The sequence below is a fragment of the Vicugna pacos genome, chromosome 14 (genome assembly GCF_048564905.1).
Source record: "Vicugna pacos chromosome 14, VicPac4, whole genome shotgun sequence".
Lineage (NCBI taxonomy): Eukaryota > Metazoa > Chordata > Mammalia > Artiodactyla > Camelidae > Vicugna > Vicugna pacos.
In genome coordinates, this window is record NC_133000.1 from 4,776,213 (window position 1) to 4,803,972 (window position 27,760).

Genomic DNA, 27,760 nt, shown 5'->3' on the forward strand with positions numbered 1-27,760 from the left:
AATGGTAGGATACTTGGAAAAGTTACAACTGCTTGATGAATTATATCACAGCTAACTTGGATTTTAGTAAAGTGTGGTTTTGAGACCAGTATCTCCCAGGGAACAGACAACAGTCAGAGTTACTCTTCAGGGCAGGACAGTGACAGGCACCTAGCAAGTGTTCCCTAAATACTTGCTAATTAAGCAACAAAGAAAGAAGATTTAAGTGCTTTTCTGTGGTTACTATTGTCGATTAAAGTATCTTTTAGTACTAGTGCTATTCAAAAACAACATGTCACAAAGCTCTTCCCAGTGAACGTGTCTGTTATTCACAGGATTCCACAGTAACGTCCTACGACACACAATCAACGCTCTCTCTCTAGTTGCCTTACTTCAAAAAAGATTACCACCCAAACGGAATTCTCTGGTGCTGCCTTCAGGGCAGAGACCTGGTTCTTAAACTCACCAGGAGGTAGACCTGCAATGAGAGGCAGGTCTGCTGACACCCGATGACTGGCTGTCTTGGTTTTCAACTTGAGTTAGTGCCTGGCATGCCTACTGATGGAGCTTTATGCCTTCTTAGGGCTCCAGCTTTAAAGCTAGAGCCTTGTGTTTGCTTTTCAACCTCTCTCAACAAGATTTGGAGACTGGCTGGAGCTCAGCAAGGAAGGAAAAAGGGACAGGGCATCTCCCTTCTTTCCAGGGAAGTTCTATCGTCAACTTCCATTTCTTGTAAGGAGTTTACACTTCTTCCCTCTTTTGTTCATCCTCCAAGGCAGGAAAAACACCGCCATAAAAATTATACCCAGAAAATCGTTCGTGTTTGTCTTTCGCCCTTCTCACCACATAATGACACGTGCCAGCTCTTACATCATTATGGTCCCCATTTAGTGAGCATGAAATAACACAGCGTCATCAACCGAAATGAATTGTGTAACCTTCAAGAGACATTAGCGACATTACACTTTTGAATCTAGTAAAGAACAATATTTTACATATCCAACATATCCGAGAACGCAGTTGTGTTAAAGAACAAAAATCTTGTGTTCTGTTTTGGGCTTCTCAATCATTAAGAAATAGAACTAAAGCCTTGCCATTCATTTATTCCTTCCACGATGCGCCAGACGGTATTCTAGGTGCTTGGATACAGTGTGAACAAAACAGACCAGCATCTCTCCCTTCAGGGAGCCTACTGATGGGCCCTTGAAAGTTCTGGTTGAAACTGACACTTCAGAAATACATGAACATGCACTCCACATGTTTCTACAGCTCGGGGGGACTCTCTTGCCAGGGCCATGGCTTGCACACTCCCTAGGAAAGTCCTCTTTCCAATGGCTCAGGTGGGTTTACGACCACTGCAAAGCTAATGCAAACAGCACGTGGAAGGCGGGAGACTTACCATTAATAAATATGTAGATGGTGGATTCTGCTTTCTTCTTCTTTGAAGCAGGTGGAGATAGGTATCTGCAGCTGTAGAAGCCGGTGTGGTTTGCCTGAGCCGCGTTCAAGGTCAAAGTACTGCAGAACTGCTTGCCACTCCTTCCACAGGCAGATTTAGTTATGCTCAGCCTCCGGCTTTCCTTACTCACTGTTGCAGGCAAAGACCACGCATGGGCCACTTCCCCTCTGCCATCACAGAGAAAAAAATAAAACTCAGTCATGGCTGGGGCCAGTTTCGAAGCATTCATTCCATCAGGAAGCGCTATTCTGAGGTCCTTCCTTAAGTACAGTCATAAAAGCAACATGTTTAGAAAAGCTTTTAAACAACTGAAAATGTTCAGGGCATCCCTTCCCCTGATTTCCCAGGAGTGAGTCATTCTCTCCCTCAGATGAATGAATCACTATCCACAGGAAGCTGGGTACGTGTGGTTTGCACTTGGCAGATCACAGAAGACCACTGAAATCTACCTGTCTGCTCTGGGGGGCCACCTGTCTACGCTACCAGGGAAATGATCCTGCCTTAGGAAGAGCAACCAGATGACCCCCAAACCAACGCAGCCACTCACCTGCATTTGAGATACAGCGTCTGGCCTGCTTGTATCACGTGCTGGGTGCCTTTTAAACTCAGCTCAGGACCTTTGAATTTTGAACCTGAACTAGATCCTGGAAAACAAATTTTTGAAATGTATTATTTACAGATTGTCCTCTCGTCTTTTTTTTTCAATCTTTCCATAAGAGGCAACTTTTCTTCTTACTTTCATATGCAAAAAGGTGCCCCAACACATATTTCATTTGCAAATTTTTGCTAGCCCACGACTTGCTTACGGATATTAAACAGCCTACTTTGCTAAATGATCTAAATATCCAAAAGCCCATTAATTTAGAACATTAATAAATCCAATCATGGTTCAAAATGCAACCATATGAGGAATAGATAGTAACTTATTAAAAACTCAAGATTAAATATCAGTGCCATGCAAAATATATTCCTAACACTGAACTAGCAGCATGGGTCACCTGGACATATAGGCCTGTCTGATCTTTTTTCTGAATAAAAGGCATAGAAATTTTCCTGGTTTCTAGACATAGTTCAGTCATTACTTGAACCATGATATTTTGGGCAAGTCATTGCTCTTTCTGAATCAGTTTCCTCGTTTGGAAGACTAATCATAAAATCAAAACCAATTTTAGAAGCCATTTGGTTTGTCTTACATCATCCCCAAGTTCCCTCTAGAGTGGAACAGAAAAGAGGGAACCACCCGCTCCTACGTGACATTTGACAAGTGTATTTCACGGGGGTGCTGAGACGGTGAGAAAAGCGTTGCGGCAGTGGTCCCCACCCGCACATCTCTGTACAGAGCAATACTGATGTCCACCCCAGCGGCAGGTTGGGAGACCCTGGCCAAGTCACCTCTCTCCAGGCCTCAGTTCTCCTATCTGTAAGACGGGAGACTGGACCAGGTGACTGCATCTCTGACTGTCCATTTCTGACACTCCCAGACCCACGATTCCTTGAGCCGTTGGTGTCATAGAGATTGAAGCTCCTGTTGACTGCTCAGCAGGGGTCTCCATCAGGAATTCTCCTCCCTCCTTTCCCTCATCTCCTATTCCACCCCCCCACCCCCACCCATCTGTCCGTCCATCCACCTGTCCTTCCTCCTCCTCCTGGTAAAAATAGGAGATCAGGGCTCAGGACTAGAGAGGTAAGTGTCAGGGGGAGGAAGGAAAGAAACAAGGCTCAGAGGCCTGCCCTGGAATCTAAACGTCTCCACTTCCTAACGCCCTGGCCTCGGCATGACTTGGTGTGCTGCTCCTTAGCATCCTTGTGTGTGAAACTGCACAACCCACGGCCTACATCACAGGCACAGTGTGTGGACTCAGTGCTGTGTAGTCCGCCTGACACGGTGCAGACGCCCCCTGTCATGCCCTCCAGCAGGATCACCCCCTCCCCTACTTCCACCAGAAGATGTTTTGCTGAGTATGTAATTGCAACGGTGTTAAACTGACATGATCTGCTTTGCTGGTGTTCTAAATTAATATTTGAAAAGTCACTTTTATGTGCGCTAGGTCCTGGTATCAAATTACGACTGGAACAAACGGCTCATTATTAGCTAAATTTAAATGTAAAGGACTATTTCGGAAAGATCCCATTGGTCTATCAAATAACCCTATTGAACAAGTCAACCCATTCGGGTACCTGAGGGGAAGTTTTGTACTTTCCTCATCTCGATGGGTTTCCTGAGGCAACAGGTAGCTCAGAATCAGTGACCCAGGAGAAGACTAGGTTTTTCTTTTTAATGGTTGTTTTGCTGTTGTAGTCTGGCATCCCTGGGTGGCTGTGATCCACCTACGAGAACACTACGTTTTACTAAAGCCACAGCCAGCAACTGATAACACCTGCCCTGGAAAATGTCCCGGCAGGCTCGTTTCTGCCCTACTTTATGGCATGAAACTCTGCTGATGTGGTTGCGCTGTTGTTCACGTGTCGGCAAAGAGCTAGCCAAGCTTCCTGCGGAAAATTCTGGCATCACTTGCAGGTATCTCTCTGGTTTGTGGGCAGACAGTGAGCTTTCCCGCCCAGGGGAGGCCGAGGGGAAGACGCCTTCCTTTTCATGGGGTGAGGTGGTTCCTACTGCCTGCTATCTTGGTTTCCACATCGTCCGGAACTTTCTCTATCAACACCCTAGAACACCGGTACTCCTGACCCTCATCAGAGAGAAACTTAAACCATAAGGAACCACCCAAATCTCAGCAGATAAAAGTGTTATGTAGAGACGATCTCCTTAAAAACATGCCATCTGCCTGTCCAACTCCACCCTCCAACCCAAAGAAGACAACACAGCTGAGTACTTAAAATATGACACTGAGAGAGACATGGGATTATTGGAAAGTTCAGGGGGAAATGTGGAGAAGAGAGTTATTTTGTTATATAATTTTCTCCGTGGACAAAATGACTTTTGCACTTGGAATGAGGAAGCCAGATAAAAGTGGTTGGTTGGAACCAAAGAAAAGAGAAGTGAAAAGACACGGCATTTCTAAGTAACTGGGTACTTTGAGATGTCACCATTCTTCAGCCAATAGGAAACCAGAATCTCAGAAAGATGAAAGGAGGTGCCAGGACTATACTTTAACAGGAAAACTAGTAAGGAAAAAGGAAAGTGAAATCTTTCTTCCTCAAATGCCCTGAAATTACATCAGGCCTTAAAATATTTCTTTGAAGCAGTTTAACCCACTTGAGTAATAATGGATATTTAACATTTTTGGAGTTTCTCCTGCACTTCAGACACCTTTTCAGCCTCGGTAGTGATGCGTATGAGGACGTGAATGCGCGCACAGCCAAGATCCAGTGCAGGATCCGCCTCCACCATAGACAACTCAGTTTGCTCTTCTCCTGAGTAGCTCAAAGTCACATTGTCCATTTAGAAATACATCCACAGGCTGCTTCTTTCCAAGGGTGGAGCGCTATAATTTAACAATGATCCCCCACTGTGAAGCTCAGATGGGGATCAGAATTTTCCACTGTTTGCAATGGCAGTCTCGAAGTCTGGCTTAAAAGAATTATTGTCCCCTTAGTGAACTAGGTGGTCCGTGAGCTATTGTTTTCATCAAAGTCAACTGCAGTATAATCACGAGGGTCAGAGAGATCTCCTTACATCGGGCAAATTATTATTTAAATAAAACAAATAAAAAACTCAATGCAATCAGTAAAACGGAAAGGCCATCTACTGAATGGGAGAAAATAGTTGCTAATTATGTATCTCATAAGGGCTTAACATCCAAAACATAAATAACATATACAACTCAATAGAAAAAAAACAAACAATCCAATTTTTAAAATGGGCAGAGGATCCGAATAGACATTTTTTCAAAGACAGACACATGGCCCACAAGTTCATGAAAATATGCTCAACATCACTAATTATCAGGGAAATGCAAATCAGAACCACAATGAGATACCACCTCGACATCTAGAATGACTATCATCAGAAAGACAAGAAGTTAACGAGTGTCAGAAAGGGTATGGGAAAAAGGGAACCCTTGTGCACTGCCGGTGGGAATGTAAATTGGTGCAGCCACTATGGAAAACAGTATGGCTGTTCCTCAAATAATTAAAAATAATCAAAAACATTTTAAGAAATAAAAATAGAACTATCACATGATCCAGCAATTTCACTTCTAGGTATTTATCTGAATGAAACGAAAACACTAACTTGAAAAAATAAGCATTCACAAGTTCATAGCAGCACTATTTACAATAGTCAAGACATGGAAGCAACTTCAGTGTCCACTGATGGATGAATAAAGAAGATGTGGCATACTTACGTATACAATGGAGCTATAAAAAAAAAGAATGAAATCCTGCCATTTGCAACAACATGGGTGGACCTTGAGGGCATTATGCTAAGTGAAGGAGGTCAGAGAAAGACAAATACCCTGTGATCTCACTTCCCTGTGGAATCCAAAAAAAACCCCAAACCAAAACAAACCAAATGCAGACTATGGAAATGGGCTTTATCACATGCTTTTTTATTAGAAAAAACTATTAAGGTCAAGCAGAGTGGGCTAATAACATTAAAAAGCCAATGCGTGTCCGTGGACATGTCTGCCGACACGCCAACACTTTGTACTGTTCTTGTCTGAATATTTTCCTCATTGTTTGTTCTGTATTATCTGGTAGGCAAAAAGAGAATAGTTTTGTGGCTCTTTAACAAAACCCCTTCTCAGAGGGGAGAGCATAGCTCAGTGGTAGAGTGCACGCTTAGCATACACGAGGTCCTGGGTTCAATCCCCAGCAACTCCATTTTAAAAGAATAAAAAATAAACCCAATTGCAAAAACAAAACAAGGCAAAACCCTTCTCTTCCTACATGATGAACCTCCAGGAAGAAGCCATAGACAGACTGTTCTAAGACAGGCTTTATTTTGCAACCAAATCAAAGGCCCAGTGATTGAAGCTCTTTCTTCAAGGCTCCTGTGCTGGACACTAAAAGCAGGAACTCTCACCATGGGCCATTATGAGCCACACAGTCTTGCCCATCACTTTTAAGGCAGAGAGAAGATTCTTATGTAAAGTTTGACTAAAAGTATCTTTAGAAAACAGCTTTTTTTTGGATGTTCACGGAGAGTTTTACTAGCTTGGAAAATATTTTATGCTCTATAATGTTAACAGAGTGGGAAGAACCTACAACTTTTGTGTAAACAATATGAACTCAAGTATGTAAATAAGAAGGCAACAGAAAATCAGTGAAAGGGAAGGTTCCAGAATATTAGCAAGGATTGTGTTTCTGAGTTGTAACATTACGGATAATTTTTCCCCATTTCTTAGTACTTTTTTGAACTTGAAAAAAAAAAAGTAGTTAACATGTATTACTTTTATGGCCAGGAAAAAGTAAACCACGCTCAGAGATGCAACCATACTGGAGATAGCCAGTGACTTGTGGGGTAGAAAACAGCTATTTTTATTGATCTAAATAATAACAGTGTTCTGACAGCTGAATGCAACTTCAGTCAAGTCTCTGAGCTCCTCCTTCCAGGTGACACCTCCTTGTCCCTACTCACTGAAATCAAAGAGCTGTTCCCTGTAAGAAAGGGGCTTTATTCAGATAGGACCCGTGAAACTGCTGCATTTTTCCATTTTTGATTTAGAATCATGAATCTCCCCAGCTCTGCTACTAACGAGTTCTGTTGTGGCCACAAGCCAGTCATTTTAAGCCCCTGAATCTTCATCTGCCAACAGAGGGGACTGGACTGAGATTTTGGCCTTTGCTTTCAGCCTAAAAAGTCAATGATTCTGAAATCCACAGTAATTAATAATGCACAAGTTAGAAATCACATTGTAAAATACTTAAGACTCCTGAAAAAAATCAAATAGCCCAATATATAAACAGACAAAGGATCTGAATAGACATTTTCCCGAAGAAGATATATAAATGGCTAACGAGCGCAGGAAAAGACGCTGGACGGCATTAGTCTTCAGGAAAACGCAAATCAGAGCCACAGTGAGACACCAACTTCACAATCGCTAGGGTGGCTTCAATAAAACAGACGAAACAAGTGTTGATGGGGATGTGGAGAAACGGGAGCCCCCGTATATTGTTGGTAGGACTGTAAAATGGCGCTATTGCTTTGGACAACAGATGGCAGTTCCTCAAATGGTTAAACATATGACCCAGCAATTCTACTCCTAGGTATCCACCCAAAAGAACCCAAAACATATGTCTGCAGAAAAACTTGTACTCAAATGTCCAGAGCAGCATTACTCATTATAGCCAAAAAGTGGAAACAACCCAAATGATGGGTGGATAAACAAAATGTAGGAGATCCCAACTGAGTATTATTTGGCAATGAAAAGGGATGGATGGAGTACGGATACCTGCTCCAACATAGATCACCCCTGAGAACATTCTGCTGGTCCACACAGAGGAAAGGCTGCGTGGGGACCCAGCGAGAAGACGGCCGTCTGCGGGCCACCGAGAGAGGCCTCAGGAGAAACTGGAACTGGTAACACCTCGAGTTTAGACTTCCAGCTTCCAGCATGGTGAGAAAATCACATTCTCTTGTTAAAAAAACAAAACAAAACAAAACACGAAACCACTATGCTAATTAAAAGAAGCCAGTCACAAAAGGCCACATACTATATGATTCCATTTCTATGAAATGTCCAGAATATGTGAATTTATAACGACAGGAAATAGAGGAGAGCTTGGCAGGAGCTGGGGAAAGAAGGGAACAAGACTGGCCAGTAACGGGAGTTCTTCTGGGGGTGGAAACGTCCTAGTATTTGATAGTGGTGATGGTTGTGCAATTCTGTGAATACACTATAGACCACTGACTTACACAATTTAAAATGGTGAGTTTTATGGTATGTGAATTTTATCTCAATAGAGCTGTTATAAAAACAAATCTTATGACTAAAATAATCAGAGTTAAGTCAAAATTGGGCTATTTTGAGCTTTGCTGCTACATATAATCTCAACGCTGTTAGATTTTTATACTTTAGCTTTTCCAGCTTAGGGCTTTAGAAGGCTGATTTTAGAGAAATAATTTTTCCTTCCTGTTCAATAACATCATTATTTACGTAGTAGATTTATAAACATATTGCAAAAACCTTACTATTGTTCCGCCAAATTGTAACCTTTTAAATTTAACATTCATTTAAAATTTCTAACTGCATAATTTGAATTTTAACTATTTAAATTTTTAAAAATTGAGCACATCAAAAATTATGTTGCTAGAGTTCTTGGAAGAAATCTACTGGTATTTTATTTCCTTTTATATTACAATTATTGATTTCCATTTATTTGTTTTTAACGCAAAGCTTTGCATATTAGGTTTATTTCAAATGAGATGCATCTGTCTTTGATTTTGCCTACCACATTTTCAACAGTACATAATCTTTCATGATAAATGACCTCTTTATCTAAATATCAATCCCCAAGTATCATGTTTCTAAAATTTGATTTTAAGACTCTGGGCCTTTACCAAGGTTGTGTGAGGTTAATGAAACATAATTCCTAATAAAAGAAGACTTTCTTTCCTCAAGATGTAGCTTATTAAAAGCTTAAGTCCCACAGACTAAATCCCATAGAATCTTTTTGGTTGGTGGCGAGGGTGGGAGAAAGGTTACGAATACAGTTGCAGATGAACCAAATTTCCAGAAACTACCAGAAGTTTTGTTTGAGATGCTAATTCCTAAAGGGCTGTAATACTTAATAAAAAGTTAACTCTTGGTCTTAACTTCTGTGTCATGACTTCAGATTATCTGATACTTACGTAGATAGTATGGAGGGGACATTATGACTGAACGCACAGGTTAGAATGACTGCCCTAAATAAAGATTATGTCACCAGCCCATCACAATGTGCATTTTTCCTCCCTTCAAGCATGATGGAGAAGGACCAGCGCGCTCACGTTCCCTCGATCCACAGGCTAAACCGAAGGTGGGAAAGCCATGGGAATTTGTATGACGGCAGCGTCACTGGATCCCACAACGACAGGTGATGTTACTCTTTTAAATGATATTTTCCCCCCATAAACAACTGGCCTTAAATCAGGGAAGGACCTAAGGAAAGGAAAGGCTGTTCACGTAACCACAGGTGCACAGACAGCTACCTACGGGGAGGTGCACGCCTCTCTTCCTGGGAAGCTGGTTTTGGGTGCAGAAACCAGAGGGGTGGTGGCGCGTGCGTTTTAACAGCACTCTTCGTTCTCGGAGGCGCAGGGACAGCTCTTGCTACGCTGGGACTCAGAAATTGACACGCATCCAGCAAGAGCACCAAGCTCTGACTCACCGCTGACTAATCCCTCGCAGAGATAAGACTGTGACTTTCAAGTGGACAAATACAGGATATTTTAGATCAGGACAACTGTGTTATTGATCTTCCGGGTCCACAAATGAATAGTTTGGTGGCTGCTTCCAGCAACAGTTCACCTAACTTGTAGAAAGTTGCTGACGCCGGAGACTTGCTATTCCCTTTTCATCTTTACATTATGCTGAACTGTCTTCTCACTCGGACCCACAAAAAGGAATTCACCGGCTTCTTGCTTTGGAATTTCTGCTCTCCTAAATAATCCCCAAGTCATCAGATCCGAAATGTGAAGCATCTGATCGCCATGCCTTGATAGAAAATTTCCAAAGTCATCTATACAGCATGCATGTCTTGAATTCAGGGGAAAAAATTATTTAATTTCATCAGTGACTTTTGGCACAACCCTAGAGACGTTCATCTGAATAATTTTAAAGCTGTCTCACAGTTCATACTGTAATTATCAGTCAACAAAACTCCGTAAAAGTTATTGGAAAGAAAAAGAAAACCTGTGTGGTGGAAGATGTTTACCAAGAGGAAAGTCCTCTACCGACACGAACATTCCTACTGTCAGTGTTTATGAGGGCCGCGTCCCCAGGGTTCCTCTCTGAGCTTTTTACTTGACACTGGCTTCTCGGAGGGTCATGGTTTTAACAGGGCACATTCATTTATCACCGGGCCTGTCACCAGCTACCATCAGGAGCCTACCCTCCCAATGACCTGGACCCAGGCGCAGCTCCTTTTCATGTGACATCAGAGATAATTAAGGTTGGTCAGTGAGAAATCTCCTGCCGACCGAGGAGTTACCTTTTTCCCCAAAAATGCTCTCCTCCCACACGGATGTCTTTTTATTGAATCAGTTCAAAAACCACCTCCATAGAGACGTCTAACAACATGTCATTTCAATTTACCGTACGTTGTCAGGGAAGTTATCTGAGCGGCCAGGAGCAAGGGTCAAGATCTGTTGACAGGACACGGGACAGAGCTTGCAAAGCATTCAGCGGAGAAGATGGCCCGCTTTCATCTGGCTACACCAAGGGAGATGGACAGAACAAACGCTCTTTACACCCTGAAGATGCAGAGGCAGGTTTCAGGGGGCGGGGGGCTCAGACAAGGCTGCGTCTCTACCAGGAGCGGGCAGCTCACTACATGCGAAGCAGACACCCTCCCGGCCTCTGTGCTTATCCAATGCGACCGTTCAGAGGACCGTGGGGGAAGCAGCTGATGCCCCCTCATCGAAAATGGCTCGTAAGCACCAGACCGCTCTGCCGTCACTCATGTTGATTCCCAAGTTATTTCAGGACTAGAATATCTTCATTTTCAGGTTATAAACACTTAAAACAAAGAATGCTCAGCAGAGGTGCAGTCTTAGTAAACACACACACACACAATGCATGCAACACTTGGCTGACTGGAAGCAACTGGGGTTTTTCTGTTTTTAAATAAAGAATTATTAGTCTGGAAGCACAGGACAGGATGTATCAACCCACCATTTAAAATCTAAAGCCATCCCGACTCTACGCGGCAGTACGATTACACGTTGGTCTGCCACCAGATGCTTTGCCGACCTCTCTGTGTGCCTTACTGTTCCATGCTGGAGTTCCAGGAGTCTTTGGAGACAAGGACGGCAGGTGGACAAGATCTTTACATGATCCCTGGGGATCCTTTAAGAAGGAAAGCACCACAGAGAAGATCTGGGAAGTATTTTATCGATTCAATATAAGAGCTTGCCATAGAATGGGGAAAGCTTAGGAACAGGAATTGGAACTTTAAATTTCAGTTTAGCCGTTGCCTATAACCTGTCATGTAATATGGATCAGCTTCAGACTCACACACAGTTCTTTCTGGAAAAAAAATGAATAGATCATGGAGCTGTACGCTGGCATGCAGCTGAGTACCCACAAGAAATCTATCATGCTGAAGTCTTAATTTCAAATCCAAAACAAATGCCTTAAATTTCTGGATCATAAAAAGAAGGAGGCTGGCAAGCAGGCAGGTGGGCAAACACGCACCTTAACACTCTAGCTGTCCGTGCGAGAAAAAGGCTGAAAACATTATTATCGCAAACCCAAAGTTTGGTCTATTCTTTTCATATATTCTTCCACTTCATAATCTGTTATAAATAAGGACACAATACCATTGGCTTTACATATAAAAGTAGGAGAGAAAGAAAACAGATTGGAAGGCTGAGTGAGATAAAGTTCTGGTGTTAATTTTAAGCTTCCCCTGATAGTTTATGAAGTCTTGACTACATAGAAAACATTTTTCTGGAGTTCCTGTCTATAAAGGAGGTGCTTTATAAATTCACTCCCTAAGAGGAAAGTTGAGCGATCTCCGTCTTTGTTACCAATAACATATACAAACCTTCTGACCCTCGAGATTTAACTGGCCAAGAGTGTGCAGTAAAGTTATCCATCATCGGGGAATTGAGTTTTTGAAAGCTACGTTAGCATACTTTCTAAGACTCATTAAACACTGTCCTTGACCATTGTGTTTCTGTTGTCAAAATCAGTTTCCTTCTAAATTAAACAATTTGGAATACAATTGCTTTTCATTACACGTATTTTTGAGACTAATCCTATGTGGACAATGGGATGGGTGTGTCGACTGAACTGTTCTTTTAAATACTGGTCTGCTTTAATTTTCACGTTTTCTTAAGACACACTCAATTTACATAGTAAATATTTGTAAGAGCTGGCCTCCCTAAGATTTCAGACTTTAAAAAAATATATATAATCTCAAATTGAATTAATGTGGTACCAGTTTTGCTGAGAGCCAAGGTTCTGGACAGGAAAGTAACCGTTACAAGCAGCGTGCCAGCACCAGAAGTATCTCAATTTTTAAAGAACTAATTTACTGAAGGCTCCTCACTTACTTAGGTATGTGATACTAAGGTCTTCCTTACAAATATCCATGAAAGACTTTAAAGTCATTTGCACCCCAAACCTGCCTGGAGAATACTGATTTTAAAGCATGGGGCATTTTTACTCATAAAATTTCATTAATCTGTTATAGAATTAGCATTTTTATATCATCCAAGATATCACATATCTGATGGAAGAAAAAAAATAAAACACCAGTTTCTGTGATTGGTTGGCCATCAACCTCACGGGCTTTAAAATAACTCCTTCTGGAAGACAAGACCAAAACCAGTGAGTGGAAGGTACAAAAAACCAGAAGAAAGAACTCTGAAGAGAGGCAGTAAGGTTCCCAATATTGGAGCGGTCCCTGTAAAGCAAAGCCACCAACCCTGACGTGGCACGGACGGACTGGGTTAAGGGTTGGTCCCCATCTGTGATTCCTGGAGTCTGGAAACGCAATACTCTCATTTATCTCTTCTTCTCTCTCTTTCCCTGCCAGCCAACCCTGGCTTATTTTCCCAATTCCATGCCCAGTGTGACCCGTTCCTCTCACCCCCTCACCTGTCTCTCTCTGCTCTTTAACCTCAGCATTTATTCTTCCGTTTAATACTGCAAACATATACTAAGAGAAGGAAACAATAATAGATATGACAAGCAAGATCACTTCTTTAAAGTGTTTATATCTTAGGCTGGGCAACAGATACACAAGTGTGTGTTCTGTATATATATATATATATATATATATATATGATAGATGCAACTGTATACGTACAAACTAGTTTTTGTACAAATATAAAGTGACATTATGTTGATGTATTATCCCAGGGAAGCACCTGACATGGGGGTGGCCAACAGAGCCCAGGGAGTGAAGGACATTCTCTCAGGAGGAGGACACTAAAGGTAAGACCTGAAGAATGAGTATGTGTTTGCTAAAGGAAACTCTAGAGTCTCCTTCTTGCTTCCAGACCCTCTAAAGCTCATCTTTACTTTTTAAACAATTGTTTTCTTTACCAACTACACTTTTTGGGAGGGGGGTGGTAATTAGGTTTATTTATTTTTTAATGGTGATACTGGGCATTGAACCCAGGACCTCATGCATGCTAGGCAAGCACTCTACCAATTGAGCTATACTCTCCTCCACTTTTACCAACTACTCTTCTCTTGCTTCCACAGCTCTGCTTTCCTTGACCTCTTTGCTGAGATATTCACTGGAAGATATGCCTAGGTCACATTGTGCTTTTTGAAATCATGTAAGGATGGATGCAGAGTGAGGGGAATAAACGAAAATGATCAGATGTGAATAAACGAAAATGATCAGATGTGACACAGCAGCCAGGACTTAACCTGTGCCTCCTTTTCTCTCCTCTTCCTGGCCTGCATGACGGATGGTTCAGAGCCAAGAGGAAATCGTTTCCAACACAAATGTTCTTAACCGAGATGGCAAAACCAGCAGCAGTGGTAACAATGCTACCTGGTACCTTCAGGCTGCGCTGATGTACCTACAAATTAAGATTCCCAATCAACTGTCTCTCTTCTGGGCTGTTTGGGAAACTTGACCACTAAAAGCATCCCAGCAGGAGGGTCTATCTAAAGGAAGTATCTCTTGGTGACCATTTCTTTCCTGGCCAGGCAACTTACATCCTCGTTCTGAATCCCGAGTCTAGATTCAGTATAGGAGAACATGGCAGCTTGGCCAAGGATAAGAAAGGGGTCACTGAAACCAGAGGATGGCCCAGGTAGGTAACAGCACATTTCAGATGTGTAGGGAGAATTCCTGCCAACTCTTAGACATATTTCTGCCAACCTCCTCCACTACAGCCACACATAGGTTCTCAGAAGGTGAACCAATGTGGAACCATGACTCCAGAAGGGCCTCTGAGACCCAGAGGGCCGACTCGGATACAGTGCCAGGCAGTTCAACTGTTTATTGAGTGACTGCTACATGCCAGGCTCTGTCCTGGATCACAGCCGTGGAAATGGAGCAGAAGCCAGGCCTTTCTCCGGAAGGGCCTTCAGCCCTGAGTGGCCCCTTAGGACGTGAGTCACAAAGAAGAAGATTAGGTGAACACCACGCTGTGTTCAAGATTATCTGAGTCAACAAACATATCACCTCAAAGCTATGCACACTTTTTTTTTTTAAAGGATGTGTTTTAGAGTACAGGGAGTCACAAATTCTTTGCTAACGTAAGTGATTAGCTTCAGTTAACTTCACAGTTCACTTCGCAAGAGACTTGCTCAATGGTGAACCCAGAGCACAATAAATACCATCCTGTTTCCCTCTTGAAAGAAAATATAGTGGGTTAACTGGTGAGAATTGCTTGAGCACCTTTCAAGGGAATATATTAAAATGTTCTAATATAAAAACGGGCTTTCAGGCACCCCTGACCTCACACTGGCAGCTGAACAGGAACCTGGACTCGTGACTGGTTATGAAACTGCATCAGGAGAATTAAATTCAACATCATCCATGTCTTCCCTCATGAAATCACAGCAAAAAAAAAAAAAAAAATATATATATATATATATACACACACACACACACGTATATACATATGGCATACAAAAACATCGTTAAGAAAATACATTTCTTAAAAGAAATCTCTCCTCAGTCTGTACTTAAGACTCTTCCAAACTGGTGAGTGAATTATTTGAGCATGGCGATTCCACGCCCGTCTGCTTGGACTACAAAGCACATTTAAAATCAACAACAACTCTATTTCCACACGTCGGAATTTTATTCCCCCTAAAAAGAGATCTACTGGGATTTAGAATCACTGAGTTTAACCTCCAGTCCCAAAGGGCTAAAGCAACGTAGAAATTCTTGGAAATCAGCATTCATGTTAGTCTCCTGCACATCTAAGCGACTTTGTGTGGCAAATGCTTGACTTAAGGTATTTTCCATTTACCAGTTTTGAGGGCAGAGGCTGGGACGGGGGAGTGAGTGGCAGAACCACTTCTAATCTGTACACCAACGATGTGTGTCAAATATCCCCTGGCCCCGAGAAGTTACAGGTACACAGAGTCCATCCGGGGCCTCATGATGGCCCAGTTCCCATGCCCTTCTTCTTCTTCCCCTCCAGTTCTAGAATTCCCTCTGGAGAAGATTTCAAAGCTATAAAAATTTCCAAATAACAACAGAACACAAAAATCTGATCTAGCAGGAGACACTGAGTGGAAAAGAGAGTTAAACAGGTTTCCAAAAAGAAAACACTGCCATTAATCATAGACGAAGCGCTGGCACCCGAGTTTACACAGCCTTTTACAGTTGTTTGCTTGCAGGTCCCTCTAATACAACCCCGCCTTTCCGTCTGTTTACATGTATTTTTGGCTTCTCTAATGCCCTCTCAGAAAAAGAAAACAATCATAAAAATCAAACAGCATATATATCACCACTCCTTATAACTTTCATCCATTTGACCACATTTTCAGCTGCTTCCCTGGGATGAAAGATAAAACTCCTCTGTAGGTGGCAGAATTGGATTTTTCTCAGATTCAGATAAACACGGTCATATTCTGGTTTCAGAAGGGGTCCCTCTCCTAGTAACGATCCAGGAAGAAGTCAAATACTTTGCTTCTCTTTCTTGACTTGCAGGCTTTGAATATCTGAAAAGAAGGGTCTAAGGAAGAGCAAGAGCCCCAAGGAGCAACAGGGCTTATAGAAATGCTTCCATTTTTGAAAACTGTACAAGGACTGTCAGTCAAACAGGGAAACCAAAGCCTGTGGCGGTGCCCACCCCAGAGCGCCGGGAGCATCCTCTGGGGCTCTGCCCTCGGACGTCTGTCTTTTTCCCACGAGCACTGGAGCTTTCTCTACTAACCGCTGAAAACCAGACTCCGTGGTTTTCCTGAACTCCTAGATGTTATCATTCAAGGTCTTTTGGGTAAACGTTGGTGGAAAGAGCACCAATTTTAAAATCGGAAAGACCTATGTTTTCAGTCTTGGCTTGGTCACTCTGTAAGAATGCAACCCCAGCAAATCACCAGTTTCCCTGAGCCTCAGGGTTTCAGTTCATAAAACAGAGTTAAAAGTGTGCACATTGGATGGTTAGGAGGAGGTTCTCGGCACACGGCACCTGTGCTTGGAGGTGCCCAGCTGCACATTCCTCCCCTTCCCTCGGGGACAGAGTCCTCCCCCATGCCAGCTCAGGAAGCATCTGCCTTCGGGGCCTTTCTCATCTCCAGTTTTACTAAGAAAAAGCTCCAAGTCTTTGTGGTTTCTGGGATCTAAAAGGTGCAGAGAAGTAGACATTTGATTCCTGGAAACAATCTGGCCGAAGGCAGCCCCAGCTTGTTCAGGGAATTCAGGGAATTCATCCAGAATCAAAGCATAGCCTCATCCGTCCCCCTATGTGATCTCAATCAGTTACACGTCACATGTCGGAGAGCAGTTGGGAAACCTATATAAAGTCAAGTTCTTATATTGGTGTTGGAGATCCTTTCCTGATTTGGATTTTTGGGAAGGTCCTTGAATACCAATGATAAGAAAACCCACATGATTAAATCTCTTTCTTAGCTATGTTCAATATCTTATAATAACCTTTAACGAAAAAAATTATGAAAACAAATGTATGTATGTATATGTATGACTGGGACATTGTGTTGCACACTGGAAACTGACATATTATAATTGACTGTACTTCAATTAAAAAAAAAATTCTGTCTTAGTGGAGACTTTAATGGTGCCTGTGACACACAGCAGTGGGATCTCTCAAGGCCACTCCAGGCTGGAGTCGCAGTGGTGTCTCATGTTCTTTGGAGACAGCAAAACTCCAAGGATAGAATGGTTTTGAAAGAAGGGAAGGAAGACTAGCCCGCTCTCACCCACAGTCTGTCCCTTCTCCCCTTTGCCTTTCGGCCGTGAGGCACAGTGAGAGAAGGGAAGTTGAGGGTCTGATAAAACCAGACTGAAATAATTCCAGTTAAGGGAGGTATTTAATTTACCTAAATACTTAGGTTATCTCTGATCTTAGAAAAAGTATTTAATTTACTTAAGCCTCAGTTGCCTCATATTTAAGAGCATATCACACTTACCTCGGGACTGAGTAATACAATATGTGTAAATCAAAGGGCCTGACAGTTCTTAAGGGTTGGTCTCCTCCTTTCCCGCCCCCAGCACACACAGCCTCACCACATCATCCAGAAGAAGACGCTCAGAGACCCTATGAGATAAGCCAAGAAGCTGCAGACTGCCTCCACTCGCAGTCTGGGGTCCACTGTCCCCCCTTGCCGATGCCACGGGGTTTGGGAGAGGCCACCTTCACTGTGGCCTATGGCCCCTAATCAAGAGTTATGAATAGGACTCTTCCTCGGGCTCAGCTGTCTTTAGCTCCTGGGTTAAGAAGGGCCAAGGCATTATTCACTATGATTTTCTTGGCCAAACTCCAGCCTAATATCTAGACTGAAAAGAAAGGTTAAGTGCTGGACAGCAGTGTGTTCGGCTTGAGGGGCGTGGCCACGAGACTGGGCAGCCCCTAACAGAGAGGAGCCTTCTCCCCAGCCCCCACTCTGAGTTAGGACCGCTCTGACCAGCCCAACGTCAGGTCGCAGGAGTGGTGCTGCAGGACTTGCAAAGGCCCTAAGGCATCCACTGTCGCCCTCTCAGACAGCCCCTGCCTCCAAGAAGGACGCCAGGCTAGACGGCTGGATGGCAGGAGGCTGGGTGTAGAGGGAGACTAGGGAAAGCCAGCACCACTGTCCCAGTTACAACGCCCGGTGACTAAAGCTGCAGGAGCAACCCAGGTGAAGTCCAAAGAAAATCACGCAGATGAGCCCTGCCCAGACTTCTAACCCACAGACCCAGGAGACATCTCGGGTTCTTGTTTTAGGCCACAGAGTCTTGGGGCAGGCTCTTACGTTGGCAACAGGTGACAGACAAAACCGTGTGGTGACTCAGGCCTGCAGGAGCAGTGATTCAGCAGTGGGAAAGGCTATGCTCTTTCCGTGTTTGAAAATGAAAGTGTCCAAGTGGCGCTCACAGAATAGTAGGCTTAAGTGCCCCCAGTGCCCTCAGATGCTCTCAGGGGAAGGCCACACGGTGGGAGGCCAGCTCGGTCTCCAGTATGGCGGTGGTGCAGCTCACCAGTGGGGACAGAGCCACAGCACATCACGGAAGTCAGCAGAGCCCGACTGCTCCATCAGCCACCCGAGCTGGGGACACTGACCCCAGCAGAGGCCTAGAGACACAGACGCTCGGTCAGAGGCAGAGCACCGCAAGCCTTCCGGCAGCTTCGTGCGGGGCTCACTGGAGGGAAGCAGGGCTGGACCACGGCACGTGGCGGCCCAGGCTGGGCCAACAGCACGGCACCTTTCCAAAGGACCCTGCAGGCACGTGCCAGCTTTTCTGCAAAGCCGAGGCTGAGGGCTCAACCGTGTGAGGCAGGGAAGGAGGGCTACTGTCAGCCTCATTGTCCAGACCAGCAGCTCGGCTCTAGTTCCCAACTCACATACCTCACTCGGAAAACAGACCCACCTTCCTCAGAAGGCAACTGCATCGCACCCAGGGTCGCCCCAAGCACTTTATCCTGGCATTCCTCCACTAACACTCACTCCTCCTCCGAAGTCCACCGTGTTAGATGTCCAGTGATGTTTTAGTGCCTTCAACAGATTGGCCCCTGGTCAGGTGCCTCCCCAGTGACCAGGCCTCTCACACCAGACCGAGGGCAGGGGCCCCAGAACCACCTGGGAACCTGCTGGAAATGCAAATTCCTGGCCCCACCCCAGACCTACTGAGTCAGAAACTCTGGGGCAGGCCCAGCGCCGCAGCGCAACCTCTCCAGGTGATCTGGGTGCGTGATAGAATCTGACCTGGGAGCTTTAAAATTACTGATGCCTGTGTCCTATTCAAAAGATGCTGATCAAATTGGTCAGAAGTGCAGCCAGGGCAAAAGGATTCTAAAAATCAAGCTCCCCAGATGATTCTACTGCAGAGCAAAGGCTGGGGACCATGGCCCGAGAGAAAAGCAGAGGGCTTCACAGAACTCAGCTGGCATACCAATTACTAATCAAGGCCACAGAAGGTGGCCTTGAGTTCAAGCGGTTTCGTATTTGTATGTAACAAAAGCCAAGGCTTCTCATTTACACAAGACCTCCTTCACTAAAGAATCTGATCCTTGTTATAGCTTTACTGGTGTCAACCAACTGCATGGGTGGGGCTGTCACTTGAAAGGAAATGCATTCAAACTCCATCAGTTAAATGGAAGGAGAGAGGACGGGGCTGAGGAAAAGTGCCCGGAAGCACTGGGGTCACCTGTGAAAAGACAAAAAATCTGCCCAGGGAGAAGGTGCAGCCCAGCACGATGGGACGGCAATGCCGCCGTGACGCCGGGGATTCCAGAGAAGGATACTTAATCTTCGCTGATTTTTACACCAAGTGGCTTTGCTCTGGAAGCAAATGCCTTGTCAAACTTCTATTTCTGATTAAAGCCCATCTATTTAATGCTGTTTCTAGTGTTTTTCACCAGGTCCCTATTTTCTAAGACCTTGACCTTACACACATGGTGTGCTTAACTCTGGTACTCTTCAAGAGCACAACCTCTGTTTACTCTGATTCCAGGTCCAAGCTAAGTCTAAGATTCTGTTAAAAAAAAAAAAAAAGTCTTGAAGTAGGACACAGGTGTCCCAGCAAAGACAAGAACAGGAAGAGGCTCCTCGCTGTCCCAGGTCTAGTCCCTTGGTCACACAGGTCAAAGGTCATCACTAGGATGCTGGCAGAGAGACACTAGGGCTAAGAACCCTTTACTAAAATCAGTGCTTCTCAGTTTTTAATGTGCAAACAAAGCACCTGGGGACTTTATTAGTGCACAGGTTCTGACCTGTTAAGTTCCCAGGGGACGCTGGGCTGTGGACAGCGCTTTGAGAAGCATGTTGCGGGCATATGCAAAGTGTGGGGGTGGGCGTGGGGGAAGGGAGGCACCAGCTTGAGCCAGGATCAGAGAAACAGTTTCACACCTAGCAGGTGGGTCCTGCCAGGAATCTATATGCATGAATGGTTGAGGAGAACTCATTCTAAGGAAGGAGGAAATCAGACAACAAGCCTCGTTGGGTAACAAGGGTCCTACTGAAACAGAGCCTGGATTCTGAGTGTGGCCAGGTCTCTGTCATTCAGATTTGCAACCCAGCCCACCACCCAGTGACTCAGGCTTGAGTCTACGAGAGGATGAGCAAATCAAACCATGAAATCTGAGAACACTAAAAGCTGTGTAAGACACTGGAGGAAAGGCAAAGTGCTGGCCCCTCACCAGTAGAGGCTAGGGCAGAACTGTGTGGACTAGGGTCCCAGGGAAGCATCATGACAGAACAGAACAGGACTAAGGACATGGGTATCTCAGGGAGATGAAGACCACAGGTGATTTCCTACATCTGAGCCACTCAGTGCCGAGGACAAATGTTATCTATTGAGAACAGCCCCTTTAAAGAAACCACTGTAACTGAGGCCAAAGGCACAAGCAGGAGTGCATGAATATACTGGAATAAATTCATACCTGGCCCTGAGAGATTTCTCCTTTGAAATGATAGTGTGGCTACATCATTCACTCATTCATTCATTCATTCATTCCAACACTGACCAAGAGCCTCCATACCAGGCATGACACAGGTGCTGGAGCTCTGAGGACAGCTAAGACATGGCCTCTCCTCCCGCAAGAGCCAGAGCAGACACCCAAACAGAATACCAGCAATGCAAGGTGACAAGAACGGGAGGAGGGACCCAGAGAGCATAGGAGGTGACACATAGGAGTGGCGGAAACTAGGCTTCTGTCTGGGGCTGTACAGAGATGCTTACAGAGCTGGCGATTTCTGAGCTGAATTTTGGAGGCAGGGGAGAAGATGCAGAGGGAGAAAAGGGGTCTTGCAGGCAGATAAACAGCACGAACACGGAATGATGAAAATGCAAGGCACAGCTAAAGATTAGTGAGTAATTTCTCTGACGGGGGTAGTTTCGGGCTGGGACACAGGGTGTGTGCAGCGAGGTGGTGGCAGACAAAACTGGTACCATAAGCCACAACTATTTAAACCAGATCAGTTCAAAAGGAGGATTCCAACTGCTCACGAGAAAAATGAGCAGTCTTCTTACCAAATCTCTTGGAATACGAAGCAGCCACCATTCAGACATTCTTCATTAAACGCCTGATGGGCTTTTATATTTTTTCATATTAAAAAAGATGCCAGTTAGTTAAATAAATTACAGCACAGCTATGCCACGAAATGCTACACAGTCATTAAAAACACTGTTGTAAAAAAAATTAATGGTGATGCCTTATAATATGAATGAAGCATTAAGTTTAGAAAAGCAGTTTAAATGTATTTTTTCACAGAGCAGCCTATAAACACGTATCAACCACTGCAGTATGCTCATATGGTCCTGATTGTGTGTATGTGTGTAAAAAAATTGTGTGCCAATGGCAGGAAAGACCATTAAATGCATTCAATAAAATGAGAAATAAGATTTAAAAAGAGTGGGGAGGGTAGAGCTTAGTGGTAGAGCACATGCTTAGCATGCACGAGGTCCTGGTTCAGTCCCCAGTACCTCCATTAAACAATAATAATAAAATAAGTAAATAAATCTAATTACCTCCCCCCACAAAAGTATTAAAGAAAAAAAAGATTTAAAAAAAGATGCCAGCATTTAAAAAGAAATTTTAGCACTGTAATAATGTCATTCAACAGATATTTGAACATATGTACTCTGTTTAAGAGAGATTCCTCTTATATACAAAATAGAAGAATGAAGAAATGTCAAGAATGAAGAAATGTAATATGAACACTGGGTTCTGTTCCTGGAGCCACCGCTAGCCAGCTGTTGACCTTGAAAAAAAAAATCCCTCAACTGCCCTGGGTGGATATTCTCATCTCTGAAGCAGTAGACTGAGTCCATGAGGCTCCATCTAGGCTGCCAATCTATGTGTCTGTGAGAGGAGATCTAGGCTCTCAAGGAGCTGCCAATCAGGTAGGAGCGATAATCAGACATGGCTCACAGGCCTCCAGCTTCTCCAAGACTGATGGGAAATCCCCAGGAATTCTTGACCCCGCCCCTCGACATCCGCCCCAGCAGCAATGCAGGAAATCCAGTCCACTATCTTCAGCAGACTCAATGGAACCATTTCCTTAATGAAACCACCCCCCCCACCGCGGTCCCAGATACTAAGCCGGAGGCTTTCCTTTCAAGCCCTCCCTCCATTACCCCATTCCTCCCGTTTCCTTCCCCTCCCTCAATCTGGTATAAAATCCAGCACTTTAATCAGCAGCGTGCAATTTCCAAGGCACCCAAGTGTGCGAGGGATCAGCAATGACCCTGGGAAGCATCTGGCAGGGGATCGTGTCATCCTTCACAAGCCTCACCAGTATACCGAGCCCAGTGGAATGGAATGGACTGTTCTATTAAATCATTTAAGTCAAATGCAACAGATGCTTCTAACCATTCCTAATGACACATTTTTACTTAAAAAAAATAAGGTCTGGTGTTATTTCAAATGTCCTTCCTCCTCTGTCCACAGTGACAAATGCTCTGCAAAGTGATGATATTTACTTGATATCCAACAAACTCCTGACCGTGCAGCTGAACCAAGACCCTAACACCAGCCAGCTCTGCATTTAACACCCAAGTACCAAGAGAGCTTCTATCACTCTCTCTCCACTCTCATACTCACTCGAATACACGTCTCAATTTAAAGCGCCACAGAAACTACTTACTCTGTTATTTGTCCTCACTTTGCAGAATTCCGAAGCCAGAGTAAACATCAGTCATAACTTTCCAATGGATTGAGTAACATTCCTCAAGGACACTGCATTTCTTTTCATAGATACAAAAGGAATTTTGGGGGCAATGTATCATTTTCAATTTCTATATTATATACAGTCAAAGTAGATTTAGAATATCTCAATAGTTTCAGGAGGAACAAAGGGGTTATTTCATTGGTTCTAAAAAGTCGTAAAAAATAGACTGAATTTTAAATAAAACGGTTAGTATCTTCGTTGAAATCTGAAACTCTTTTAGACTTAAGTTATTTGGGAATTCAAGTGAGCACTCATTAAAAAGAAAACAAGAAATGCACACGAGCATAAAATGAGTGGTATCCTTAGAAGAGATGATGTAACTGGAGTTATAAAGTAGATTCTCCTTCATAGAGTTACACATTCTGTTAGTAAACAAAGCTCAAGATAACGTTTACTACTGGTGTGGGCAAACTCTTAACAATTTAGCTCTTACAACCCAATAAAGAGCAAGGAGATGGGGTGGAATCAGGTGCATTCCACTAGTGAAAGAACAAATAACACACTGATTACTGAGAGCAAGGGGAACCAGTTCATCCTTCCAGCCCCAACTCTGGCATCACTAGGTTATCATCCATCCCATATGCACTGCAGTTAGGGGTGGGCGGCAAAGAGACACTCTGTCAGTCTATTTCTTGGAATCATTTGTCGAATTTTTGAGTTGGAAAAGGCCCCTAGTAATAACCATCTTGCTAACGTCTGAATTTTACAAATGAATACAAAACAAAAACTCCACTTAGTGCTCACTAGAAAAGAAACTGGATAGTCCACTAGAGAATTCTCAACAGGGAAAGGAAAAAACTTCATAAATAGATAAGGCTCCATCATTTGGAAAGCTACGTGGACGGCTATGTAATTAACATTTCAAAACACGCAATTCCAAAAAACACAACAAAAAAACGGTGGCTTCATAAACCTTGGGGAAAATAAAAACTGTTATACAGTAAAATGAGCTTAAGAGATTTGTGACATTCATTTTGGAAATGAGTATTTTCGTGTACATTTTGATTTAACTTTATGTTACTAATTAGACTTCCCTCACAAAATTTGCAAGTGGGGCATTTTCAGTGAGTTATAGCAAACTGTACGTGTCAGTTGCTCCAAAGTTCAAGAAAAATGGGAGCAGACAAAAAGGGTCTGTGGCTTTAATCAAGGGTGTGGTGCCTTCAAAGTAAGAAAATGTGACTTTGAGCTGGAGAAAGGAAGGCTGGTATCCTTTTGAGAGGAAGAGACTGCAATACAGAGGTCTTGGAAGTATCTGAATTATTGACATCTTTTTATTTCCCAAGACATTTGGAAGATGGTAAATATACTCTTTATGGGGAAATGCATTATCTCTTTGTGTTACTGAACCTCTGATTATTTTATATCTCAGTGCACTGTGCATACACAGTATTAATAACACATAAATATTATATAGCACCCGACAGTGAGCAGACCTGGCCCGTGATGAGTGCATGTCGACTCCTTGTACAGGGCAGAAACTTGGCCCGTCTGTACTCCACTCCCCAGACACGCAGCCCCTCCGTTGAGCCTGAAAGCTCTGAGGCAACTTAGAAAGCAGGTGGCTGACTGTTTCACGGGAGGCAGCAGTTAACTGATGGCAAAAGCCTGTGGTTTACAAAGGCTCCATTTGCAATTACAAACCCCAGCTGCTGATAGAACATTCCCTAAACCCGCAGGTGAAGGAGTTCTCACCTTGACAATGTTTTGTCTTGCTTTCTTCCTGTAACACACATGTAAAAAATTTCAAAATCGCAAAAGACTTCCAAGATTTCTGCCTCATTTAAGTAAAATAAAATCTAAGAGAATCCTAACAGGATCTCATTGGCGTTTCTGAAAAGCTTCCACCGATCTTAAATTGCTCCTAAACCACGAACAGAACTAGACTTTGCTAGTTTTTGAAACAAAATAAAGATATATATGTGTGAAACAGAAAATCCAATAAAACATACTTTTCCCGCCATGTTTTTAATTCACGGTAATTTGCCGATATTTACTTTTACATAACAGACGGACATTAGCAAGTTATTTTGATGCTCTAAGCAATTATATTTCAAAATTAGTGACTTTTCAAACCCAAAAGGTATTTTTGAAATAGAAAAGCCGTACTTCATTTAACAGTTATTTTAGCAACAGTTCCAACTTAGAGCCAGCTCTCAGACGGTAGGTAGGACTTCGCCTTGCATCTCGGTAATTAGAACCATTACTTGTTTAGAAACGGATGGTCAAATTAGTCTTCCCACTGAGAAAGTATTATCTGTTACTGCCTTTTAACAAGTATTTTAAAAAATAAGCTCAACCCTACTGGCTTTCCCAAAGATCTTTGCAGAGACTTATTTTACGTTATTGTAAATTTCGTACTTTACCTTTCTTCCATGATGCTTAAAAGACAAGCGCCCCCAAATCTGGCTCTTTGCGCCCAGGTGGACTGAACTAGGGGGTTTGGCCATATAGCCCCGCTGAGCAGAATGGCAAGTCCCGGTCGCTAAGTGCCCTTGGGTTTTGGCGCCTCTGTGGGAGCTGCCTCCACTCTAATCGCAGTACCACCTCCGGGCCCCCGGCAGTTTTCCCTGCCGCCCGCGGACCTCACCGATTCCTCAAACCGCATCTTTTGGTCCAAATCGTTTGCCCTTTCTTTTCGCGGAATGTAAAGGCTAGAATTGCAATTCCGAAACTTAACGGTATTTGGGTCCTCGACTGCCTTCGTCGGTTAGGGTCATTCAGGTCGGCGACCTGGGCTGGACCAGCGGCAGGGGCTCCACTCGAGGGACGGCGGCAGCGCGCTCAGGCCCAGCGGTCGGCGAGCGGCGGGAAGGAGCGGCCGCTGGGGGAAGGTTCCCCACGGCAAGCGGGCTCGGGGGCCCGAAGTGGTCAAAGGTACAGCTCTTGCCATCTCCTGGGATCTGTGTGCTCCCACCAGGAACGCAATTCCCTCCAAGGGGGCTCACCTCCTTCCCTCAGGAGGCGCGACGTCGTGGCCAGTGCCCAACATCACCAACTGCGGGTCTCAGCCCAGCCCCGGGGCAGCCTCGCGGGCGTCCTAGGAGCAGCCGCTCTGGGGGCGCCGCGGACCCGGCCAGGCCGCCTGAGAGCAGGCTTTGGGAGACCGGCAGGTCCGAGTGCTCAGCGCTCTCGGAGCCCAGAGCCTGGGCGGAGAGACCGGACTTGGAGGAGGTCGCCAGGCAGAGAGGATCAGCGACTCCAGCCGCCAAGGGGCAGCCGCTGCGTAGACCCGAGAGCGGCGATGCTCGCGGACCCCTGCAAGCTGCTCTCCGAGGCGCCTACCCCGACCGCTTGGCGGAGGAGAAAGGGCGCCATGGCCGCAGGAGTGCCCACCGCAACTGGTGCCGCGGGTTCCCCGCGAGCTCCGCACGGCTGCAGCCCGCCCTCCCCACGCGCACCCGGAGCCCCGGGGCGTGCCCCTGCCACCCAGCCAGCCCGCGCCGGCTTCCCGCTCGGGCCGCGCCTCACCTGTGAAAAGCAGACCGCCGAGCAGCGCGCACAGCAGGACCCCGGTGTCCCAGCAGCTGACCATGGTGAGCGCGACGCGGCCTGCCCGCCCGGTGCCCGCGCTCCTCGCGGGCGCCCGCCGCAGCCGCTCGAGCCTGTCTCCTCTCGCGCCGCCGCCGCCGGCCCCGCGCTCCGGCCCTACGCCCCGAGCGCCCCTCTCCGCGGCTCCAGCCGGAAAGACAGCCACTTCCCCCCGGTAATCCTCGCAGCCCGGCGTCCTCTGGCCGTTGCGTTCCAGCTCCGGAGCCCGCTCCGAGCTGCTGCCGCTGCCGCCGCCGCCGCCGCCGCCGGGGAGGAGCCTTGAGGAGCGTCCGCCCGGCGCGCTCCGAGCCTCCAGCGGATCTCGATTAAGAGGAGCCGAGGGCGGGGGCAATTTATAACCTTTCCCCCCACCCACTTCCTACCCCGGCACCTCCTTCCAGTGACGTCAAGGGGTCCCCCACCCCTCATCCGCCTCCCCAACTACCCTCTTCCTCCGGGACCTGATTCCCTCCAGCTCCGGAGGGGGAGGGGACCGCCGGGGGCGGAGGAGGGAGCGTGCATGGGGAGGCGCGGGCGGCGGGGCCCCGCAGGGCCGCCGGGCAGGTTCACGGCTCCTGCTCCCGGCTTCTGCCTCCTCCCCTCCCTCCTTCCTTTAGCTCTCAGGAAATCCTTGCAGTCTCCCTCCGCCCGGCTTACTCAGCCCTGGGGGCCGCCCGAAGCTGGGAAGGGGACAGGGCTGGACCTCCACCGCCCGGCCCCCGGGGCGGAAAGTCCGACCCTGGGAAGCTGGCTGCGCCTCCGCGACGGTGTCCTTGGCACGGAGGGGCGAGGCGCAGGCCGGCTCCCTCCCTTTCCTTGCTCTTCCCGCGTTGTCCCGCCGCCCCCCGACTCCCTGCGACTCTCCCCAGACGTC

At 45.4% G+C, this 27,760-nt stretch overlaps 1 protein-coding gene across 4 annotated transcripts in view; it reads right to left on the bottom strand.

Annotated features, from left to right (window-relative positions):
- The window catches only part of FLT1 (fms related receptor tyrosine kinase 1), a 157,299-nt gene extending 130,059 nt beyond the window's left edge, over window positions 1-27,240 (bottom strand). For all 4 annotated transcript variants that reach the window (XM_072976056.1, XM_072976055.1, XM_072976057.1 and 1 more), the window contains exons 1-3: window positions 26,827-27,240; window positions 1,986-2,082; window positions 1,379-1,605 (exon numbers count right to left, since the gene is read on the bottom strand). In XM_072976056.1, coding sequence (XP_072832157.1) covers window positions 1,379-1,605; window positions 1,986-2,082; window positions 26,827-26,890 — 388 coding nt within the window. In that variant the 5' untranslated portion in view covers window positions 26,891-27,240. The remainder of the gene's footprint in view (window positions 1-1,378; window positions 1,606-1,985; window positions 2,083-26,826) is intronic.
- Between the last annotated feature and the right edge of the window lie 520 nt (window positions 27,241-27,760).